Below are 9,429 nucleotides of genomic sequence, written 5' to 3'. Positions count from 1 at the left end.
CGGATATTGCATTATATGCATCGATTTTGAATTATGTCTTTGGTCAATAGTTGGGTTGTCCGGCTCCTATGCTTACCCCTTATGTTTCCTCATTGTTCGGCTAAGGGTGTAAAGGGAGAACCATTGCGGTTGCGCTTCCAGCTCAAATGGTTAAAGTGCCTTAGTGAAGAAAACCAAAAACTGATTGTCATGATAGGCGCAAACTGGTCAGCGATCCGATGACTGTGTCAAAATACAAATCGATAGAAGTTATCGGTGTCAAACGATGGGCTCTTGTCAAATGAGCTGAAGTGATTAATGGTTTAACCTCGGCACGGCCAACCACTTCAACATCCGGGGGCTAGTTACTCGCCCCCATAGTTAAGCTCCTATGACTAAGTGAAAGTTGTAAAGCCGAAATAGTCCGATTGTCTAGTTTCTACTAACATATACTGCCTCTAGGCACCGAGAGGTCGGTTAAGAGTTCAAATGTTGTAGAAACACCCCTTGTATTATATACAATGGAAAGGAAGCCTACGGCTGGCCACTTTTAGTATTTAAACGGTCGCACGTGAGTCAAAATAAACAAAACAGACGATAAAGCCAAACATTTCAAGATAAGCTTATCGTTGTACACAATTCAAACTTCGGCATTCCGAAGTACTATTTAGGAAAAATCTCCCTCCACCTCCTCGCCCATGCCTCAATCCGCGATGCCAGCGAGGACATCGCAGCCCGTCTCACCTTCACTGCACGACACCCCGATATTGGGTCCGGTGGAGCTCTTCTCCGCTGCCCGCCCACCATAGGAACGACGCAGCCGCCGGCGCATGGCAGCCTTGTCGCAGTGGCGGTTTGCATGGGGGTGGGCACCGGGTGAGAGGAGAGAAATGGATAAACGAGATGGAAGTGTTCGCGATCGGCCCTTGCTTTTCCAAACGAAAGAAATCCATGACATGGCTAGTCTCACCTGCACTAAGATTCGTGTTTGGATCCAATGGTCCAGGGTACATTCGATCCCAATCACTAAAAATCCGACGTCAGGTTTTTAGTGATTTCATAAAAAAATTAGGTAACCGCACAAAAAATACATTTGAGTAACGGATTTGGATAATCTCTTTTCTACTTTTCTTTCCTGTGATTGGTTGTGTGGATCAAGCAACCACACCGATCTCTCAACATGGTAACACAGGAATCTTGCATCATGCATCTTTGCCACCAAACTTAATCCCATGCCTTGAGGACATCTTTTTTATGACATCTTACACATATGCCTGGTTGACCACCCCCAAAGTAGAAAAAAAAATGTGACATATATATACACGTGAGAGGAAGAAGAAACCATCCGAAGCATATAATAAAGCAAAAACAGAAAGAAGAAACACCAAGCAAGCTCCCAGATTCGATCCAGTTTATACATGGTCGTTCAACGTCGCCGACATCATCATGCAACTAGCATGCATCTCATCGGATGAGATCAGAAGAAGCCGTAGTTGTTGAAGGCGAAGCTCCCGGCGGCGTAAGCGCTGAGCAGCTCGTTCCGCGGCGACCAGAGCTCCACCCTGAGCCCCACCCTCCTGAGCGCCTTGAGGATCTTGTTCCGGTTCGCATACCCGGTCACCACTACCTTCTGGATGCTCCCCTCCACCTCCACCCTCTCCACCCCTGCACGCATACACCAATCCATCAACCATTTGTGAGATAGAGGAAGAGTTTTATTGCTTCTCTGGTCATTGCACACACAACCAAGCCGATCATTCAACCATAGCTAGCTACAGTGAGAAAGGCATCCATCCATGGCTAGCTTTGTTAAAAGGAGAAAGGATCGACGCATCATCAGGTTGTTCAGATCTCTCCATGGATGGGTGATGGGTGCAATGAAATGACTTTAGTTTACGAGAGTTTTTACCTTTCACTTTGGACAGGCATTTCCGTACCCTCTTCTCATGCAGCGCCACCATCTCCACTTTCAGCTCGGTGCTCTGCGTGCATGGGGGAAATCAGGGAATGAGCGCAGGTTACGCATGCATGCACATGCACTCGATCATCATGAGAAAAAGTACATGAAAAATATACATTGGGCAATGTTTTTTTTCACTAATAGTTCTCTTAGTTTCTTTTTGCATGAATATGTTGTGAGACAGGTAGAAGTAGTAATTAACCTGCCCACCTATTCTATGATGTTTTTCAGGGCTGTGTAGAGTGATATGAGCCATATTAAACTTGCAATCAACATGCATTATTGCTATAGATATATTGTTGCCAAATGCCCAAATGCAATGTTTAAAAGGGTACATATAGCACATTCATCTTGAAAAACGCATGTTCATCATCACGGCATCATTTCATAGAGAGAAAGTAGAAACTAATGGAATCTCCCTGAATTACAACCTCTAAATGAACAACAACCAAAAGAGGCACATTTAGATTGCGATCAGAGTGCGATTAATTAAGTAACAAGCCATACCTCCATGGATGAACCGACGATCGATCTTGCGTACACCACTTTTGAGACGATGGGAAGAAGAGGAAGAAGAAGGGACCAAGATGAGGCCGGCGGTGCAGGGCTCTTATAGCAGAAGCAGCAGGTGAACAAGTTTGGCAAAAGCAAAAAGAGCCACCGGCAGGATGTGATGAAGGGAAAAGGTTAAAGAGTAGTGCCCAAGAGATTCCCTGGTGTTTTGAAGCTATTAGCTACAAGACCTAGCTAAGCTGCTTTACTAAAGGGGGCTTAGGTCTACATGGAGAAGAGCGCGACCGGTGGTCGATCGTACCGATCGAGGCCTAGCTAGGTGTCTCACTAACTGCTGCTAGACAGTTTAGTAATCTCCAAGCTCAGCTCTCAATGTTGATTTCAGCCTTGATCAGTTGCATCTAGGTGGTGCAAAAATATGTGCATGTCACTTTCGGCGTTTCATATCACCATGTGCTACCTACAGTCACATACACAGATCGATCTGGTTCTGGTTCAAGAAAGAGCTATTGGTCGTAGGGGATCTTGGCCTGGTGATGACATGGACGCCATTGACGAGTCCAAGCTGCTAAGCTTGCTTTTGAGGTGTCCCCTGGCTAGCTGGACCTGGAATACAGTTTGGAATGTCTGGAGATCTGCAGGACGGACCAAATGGTTACAAAAAGAGCAAAAGCGCAAAAGGTAAAAGAAGCCATGGGATGGAAAATTAAAGAGGAGCCGTGTGAGATCGACAGCAAATGGACCACGGTGCAAGTTTGGTATTTCTTGCCTTGGCTTCGCCGGCATGATAAGCTAGCAGAGATCATGGGCTCTGAAATCATCACTTCATCTTCATTTTGTTCTACATGCTGAACGGTAGTCAATTGTTTGCTTTCAATTGATTCCAATCTAACAATGCAAAGCCACTTCAGAGAAAAGGCTAATGATGCAATCCAGCAAAAAGCTGCCTCATCAGCAGAGTAATTACACCTGTTAACAAACTGTTGAACCATTGAACCGATGCATGGGGCCTCAAAATGATCAGAGATAAACACAGAAGAATTAGATAGATAGCATATAACTGTAAATGTCTAAATGGTAACCACTAGGTTTTTTCTTATTTTCTTCCTGATCACAAATCCAGCTACAGACATTTCTATAAACCTTATTGTGCTGAAAAAACTTATTGCCTTATGATGCAGGCATACAGCAGACCACACAAAACATGGAAAAAAACGAATCAATAGGCACAACACAACAGCCACCACCATATATCATCCGCCGGTCTCAAGCCTCGCTAACAAGCCACTAGCTGGCTAATTCTCCTCATCTACTTTTCAGAACGGATTTCTTCATCTCCATCGATCATAACGGAAATCCTCGAGACCAATCTCGCCTAGACCCACATGTTTCTGCAGGATCTGGGGGAGAGGTCCTTGAGCCGGACGACATCCTTATGGCCTGGGCAGCCCTTGCAGGTCTCCTCGTCGAAGTTGCCACCATGGATCTTGCTATGCCGAAGGTAGCCGAACTCGCTGCAAACACTGCCAGGGATGACGTGGTACCCGACGTCTTCGATGGGGGTGTGCTCACTACAGACGGCGGCGAAGGTGGCTTCGTCAAGGGTGCCGTCCCGGTAGACGATGATACCATCCTGGTCGTTCCTCATAGCCCGAAAGACCTTGTCGAACACCCTGTCCTGCTTTGTCGTCACCGGCATGCATCTGAGGGGACGATAAATGAAATAATCAGACTTAGTCTTCTATTCAGGTTAGCTTCCATGAAAGGAACACATGGGGAAAAGGAAACACTGATCACCATAGATCAACTCAGGTCATTCATCACATATATCCAACGTTTGTGCCATGTCATCAGATTTGAAAGGAAAATAACAGGAAAGTGTGTCATGCTAATTCAAAATCATGTTGATCTAGATATTTATAGTCTTCTTTACAGGAAGGTGATAATTTACAACTGGGATGTACCCAGGCCTGGATGTACCACTATGACATGGCGGGCTGGTGGTAGCTGCGAGTTGCACTCGAGCTCACCTGCTTCTGCCTCGAAATAATATTTTTGTGAACTTAAGAAAAAAACCAACAATACAAGTGCACATGCAGGAATACTAAGTGCACAAAAACATTTATTATAGCAAAAAAAATTGTTCATCTGCGTTCTGTACTTAAATATAGAGTTGGTATATTAGCTCTGTATCCTTGTGTGTTTGTGCATATATAAATCACATGTACTCCACTAGTATAAAAAACGTTCTTATATTATGGGACGGAAGGAGTACATATCTTCTAAAATTTGCAAAAAAAAACTTGAAAGCTTTTCAATATTTTCATCATTTTGGCATTTGCAAACAATCAATTTCCTTTTTTGTTTGAGAAGGTGGTGGGGGGGGGGGGGGAGTTTGGGTGCACAAAACCTATACATGTATAAGTGACACCATCAATCATCCAACCTCTATGGGTGGCTGTGGAATGAGATGGCTTTCTCGACATGAAAAGTTAGAAGATCATACATAAAAGGATAATAAGAAAGGAGGTAAGAGCACGGTTTTTTTTATTCCGATTTTTTTTCCGGGAGGGGCCGGAAAATCCGGTTCTCGAAAATTTCCGGAAATTTCGGATTTTTTTCAATCCAAAAACATTTAACGTCAAAATATATAATTTTTAACCAATTGAGAACATGAAGTACTTTCTGGTGAATTGGTCCGCTCGCTTACTTACCTACCGAAGGTCGTGCGTTCGATCACTTCCTAACGCACCGCGACCGATTTTTTTAGGAAGCTTGAATAAGGCAAAAAAAGTTCAAATTGCAAACAAGGGTAATCGAACCTGAGACGTAAGAATGATAGGTAGCGCTGCCTACCATTTCGACAAGTGCTTGCTTATGACTATCTTGGTATATGTAGCCATTTGACATTACTTAGTCTTTTAAATTAAAAAAATTAAAACTTTTTGGACGGTATCGGTTTTTTTCGGAGGTCGCCTAGGTTTCTGGTTTACAGCCAGTTTCCGTTTTTGCAGAACGGAATAAAAACACTGGTAAGAGACAAAAATGGGCAACTGTTGATCTAGGAATACTTTGGATTTATATTCTATTTCAAATGGAGCATGTCTCGGTTTCGACAAAAGCTGAATATCATATATGTTCAGATATGGGTAGAATTAAAAAGGTACCCAACATAACTGAAAAACAATGGCGCTCCGTAGGCTTTATATTTAGTTGGTATGAGATAATTTCGTTTCCAGTATCTAGTAATAGAGTCCTTGTCAGTTTGAAAACAAAATGATACCTAGTATATTAATTTCATATTCTTAAGAATCTTCTAATTTGCACCATAGTAGGCACCAACATGGCCGACAATAAGTCTCATAACCTGGAATGATCAAATATGACCCAAAACTAACGTACAAAGCATAAAAACAAGAACTTCAAAGAAATTTACTCATATTGTCTTGTCTAATCATCAGTCATTGTGCAAATAAATATGATGCCTAAATATTTGCCCATTGTCTTGAAATACTTAAGTAGTTTCCTTTTTGCTACTAGTGTCTTGAATCAGCAGAATTATTTAACAAGACGTGTGTCCCTTGAGTTGAGCATTATAGGGTTAAAATCTTGATGAAAACTCAATTAACTCATGTGCACGGACAAAGACAAGGACCATATGGACTCAATACTGAAATAAATTCAGTGAGGTGATTGTTGGAGCAGTAGTTGATCCTCCGGCTTTCATACATTGATCAAATTGGTACGATATTTATTCCCAATTTTTTCATTAAATTTATCTATTTTTTCAAATATAATCAACTTACTGACATTATACTAAATATGTTAATACAACCAACTTACTTAATTTGTAGTATTATATATGTAATTGTTTCCTTTATCGACATTTCATCGAGATCATTTCCCCACATATTGTCCGACAAAGGTTTAAATTGTGATATGTTCAATAAGCCATGACGAGTTTCGGTAGAACTGGGTGTCAGACCAGTTGGCTAGTGGTGTGCGGCCGGCTCCCACATTTGAGCCTTGTGCTCCGCAGGGCATGTGTCTGGTTGTTTCTTCTTAATAAAATGTTGTATGGGCTAGTCCCTATTGGTCCTTTTTTTTATGGTTAGTTTCCATAAATTTGAAGAGCATGTGTGTTAGTTTAATACATGACATTTCCAAAAAGAGTACAATGATACTCAAAATAATGAAATACGATAGGTGCCACTTAGGAGCTAGTTTTTTTTAATATATAGAATTGTTTCTTTTTGTTTTAGAGACTTTTTGGATTCTGCCCGCGTCAGCTGTACCAAAATGGGGTGCGCTAATATTTTGGCAAGGGAATCAGAGGCTTCCGTCTCGCTAGTGAGCGGGCGTGAAATCAGAACTGCCCCTTAGTTCCCACAAATCAGAACTACCATCCAAACAGCCCCTTAGTTCCCACAAATTTTGTCTCTTTGATACTTTATCCATTGAGATATCAAAGTTGGCCTACCAATTTAGTTGTTGGATCATATAGTATGCTTTTTATTTGGAGCAAGGGCAATCAGATGGCATTAAGAATGTGATATAGTTAAGTGTCATGTCCAAGCTAAGACATGGTATTGGCGTATTGCCATCAGGCAGTTGGCCACAATGTGCCAATGTGGCGACCCTCAACGTCATCTTGGGCGGCCTGAACTGGATCAACAGTAACCACGTCGTGCGAGCTCAAAAAACACAGCCGCTGTCTTCGCCTGCCCTCATAGGGACTCTTCTAGAAACCCCCTATCGGCGACCGACAGAGGTAACGGTAGACTTTGCAGGGCCTATAGCTTTGGCACGGTGTTGGGAACTCAAGCGTATAGGTCACTAATGGATGAGAAGGTCAGAGCACTGCAATCCACGGGACGCTGTGTCGTTAGTGATGCCAAGCAGTTTGGCAGGGCTCTAAGACCCTGCTCTGTTTGCAACCGGAAGATCACGTAAGGGATTTGTCAACCTCTAGATGAAAGCCCAAGCGATTAATCTGGAATAAATACAGCCAGCGTATACGGTAGTGTTTGACCGTGCAAGACAGTTACTCTGCATCCTTTGCTTACGGAATAAGCTTAGCCTCACCGGTAACTCCCCCGGAACAAGGGTGTGCGTTTCAGCAAGATGAGGCCCAGCCCCAGAGCGGTGTGCGCCTTTTGAAGTTTTTCAGAAGACCCAGACGACGGTGTCCGTAATCATTTTCAGAGAGTGAGGATGGCCTGGCACTGGCAGCGAGTGGGTCAATGGAACCGAACAAACACTGGGGTAGGGCGGCGCAGGAGCAGGGGCAGAGGACTGAGCTCGTAGCTGGGCACGCTGCTGACAAATTTTCATGGGTTTATTGGCCAAGCATAATGCCCGTACATATTTTGCAAGCCCTCCCTGTTCGGGTTTCCTATTCTGGTGCGAATATTATAAGCGGAAAAGAAAAAGGGGGCAAGGGATACTCACGAACCTGACGTGGAAGAGGTTGGGCACACGGGCGGCGCCGAGGTAGACCTCGACGGCCCCGAGGAAGGCCTGGTACGTGCGGATGTGCAGCGCGTCCACGCGCGGGTACGGCAGCCGCGGCCGCGGGCCCAGCCACCCCACCACCGCATTACCGCCGCCGCCGCCGCCGCCGCAGCCCAGGAAGGCGTACTCCCGCCAGCGCACCTGCTGCTGATCCTGGGGCGGCTCCGGCGGGGGCGGCAGAGGCAGCGCGACGAAGCCGGCCGCGGCGAGGATGGGCTCCAGGTCGTCGTGGGTCGTTATGGGGCGGAACGTGGCCGTGTGCCACAGGGACAGCTTCTTGGCCGCCTCCTGCACCGTCAGCCTTATGTCCCTGCTCCTGCCGCCCCCGCCCCCGCCGGCAGCCCCCGCGCCTGCACCACCGGCCGACGACGCCATGGACGGACCGACGGAGGAGGAGGAGGGGTTTATCGAGGGGACAAGGGGGGGACGGCTCTTGGCGTTGTTTATGCGGGAGAGACAGACAGAGAGAGATTGTTGGTGCGTTGTTTGAATCAAAAGACGGGGAGATTTCCGGAGAGGAAAGAAAGAAAGAAAGAAAATAAAGGGAAGGAAGGAAGGAGGGAGGGAGCAGGAGGAGGTGGACGAGACGAGAGGGGTCTGAGGCCGCCCGCGTTGGGATTCTCTCTCGCCCGCTCGGCGTCGCCAATATATTTCTCGGGCCGTGATAAACGCTCCACGCACCTGCGCTCGTTCGGTGCGATGCGGGCCGTTTCGAAACCCCTGCCGATGACGCGTGGGCCCCGCGAGGGCTTTTGCTTGCGTGCCGGGGCCACATCCGCGCGTGTTTTGTGAAGGCTCGTGAACTGCTTCCTCTTCGGTAGAAGAGGAATGTGGAGACGTGGAGTAGTCAAAATGGAAACGGAAAAATGTTAATGCTGCCCAGAAATAGAAGTACAGCCCGAGTCCAGTGGATGGTGCTCCACATGCTCGTCCGTCTGCCTGTCATGTATCTGTGTTTTTTTTGTTCTTTTTAGATACTAACTGCTGCCAGGGAGTAGACGAGAAATGGCAAAATTTTCGGCTGGGTAGAAACGGATGTCCAGTAAGGATGCACTGTCTTCATGAGTGCTTGCCTATACGGGACGCCATACACCCTGTGTGATTATCTGGAGCTAGCAACACGCATAAATGGATATGTTTTCATTCTCGGTTCATGTCGGTGACGTTCTCGCCGACCGCTCGGTTGTCGTTTTTATCTTTTGGCTTGCTTGTATGTGAAGTTTTTCCACAGCTTTGTATCGAATCGACCATTTGGACTTTATATATAAAGCAGGAAATGCATATTTCGAGACACACAAGTGTGTTGGTGCTTATACAAAAGAAAGTCATTAAGCGGCGCCAACATCTCACACTCAAAAATGACAAAGGGTCCATTTAAGCCACGCGCCATCAAAGAGTGCTCCCTCAATAACCATTCTCGGAGAACGTTTTAAGAATTGTCATGATATAACAAATAGATTTAC

The 9,429-nt window shown here is 45.4% G+C and overlaps 2 protein-coding genes across 2 annotated transcripts; both read right to left on the bottom strand.

Annotated features, from left to right (window-relative positions):
- Positions 1–1,184: 1,184 nt before the first annotated feature.
- Positions 1,185–2,584, bottom strand: LOC123151889 (heavy metal-associated isoprenylated plant protein 28). The gene is made up of 3 exons (XM_044571524.1): positions 2,447–2,584; positions 1,889–1,961; positions 1,185–1,644 (listed from the first exon to the last, which is right to left on the bottom strand). The coding sequence occupies exons 1-3, from the start codon at positions 2,450–2,452 to the stop codon at positions 1,457–1,459; spliced, it is 267 nt and encodes an 88-aa protein (XP_044427459.1). The 5' UTR covers positions 2,453–2,584; the 3' UTR covers positions 1,185–1,456.
- Positions 2,585–3,519: 935 nt separating this feature from the next.
- Positions 3,520–8,576, bottom strand: LOC123149976 (uncharacterized). The gene is made up of 2 exons (XM_044569767.1): positions 7,908–8,576; positions 3,520–4,155 (listed from the first exon to the last, which is right to left on the bottom strand). The coding sequence occupies exons 1-2, from the start codon at positions 8,339–8,341 to the stop codon at positions 3,828–3,830; spliced, it is 762 nt and encodes a 253-aa protein (XP_044425702.1). The 5' UTR covers positions 8,342–8,576; the 3' UTR covers positions 3,520–3,827.
- Between the last annotated feature and the right edge of the window lie 853 nt (positions 8,577–9,429).

The sequence above is a fragment of the Triticum aestivum genome, chromosome 7A (assembly GCF_018294505.1).
Source record: "Triticum aestivum cultivar Chinese Spring chromosome 7A, IWGSC CS RefSeq v2.1, whole genome shotgun sequence".
Taxonomy (NCBI): domain Eukaryota; kingdom Viridiplantae; phylum Streptophyta; class Magnoliopsida; order Poales; family Poaceae; genus Triticum; species Triticum aestivum.
This window is presented reverse-complemented; position numbering and strand designations above follow the sequence as displayed.

Excerpts from the sequence above, each read along its gene's own strand:
- LOC123151889 (XM_044571524.1), bottom strand. Across the intron at positions 1,645-1,888 it reads ATGCCTGTCCAAAGTGAAAG|GGGTGGAGAGGGTGGAGGTG; the intron begins GTAAAAACTCTC and ends GTATGCGTGCAG.
- LOC123149976 (XM_044569767.1), bottom strand. The coding sequence starts at position 8,341 with ATGGCGTCGTCGGCCGGTGGTGCAGGCGCGGGGGCTGCCGGCGGGGGC. Across the intron at positions 4,156-7,907 it reads CCCAACCTCTTCCACGTCAG|ATGCATGCCGGTGACGACAA; the intron begins GTTCGTGAGTAT and ends TCGTCCCCTCAG.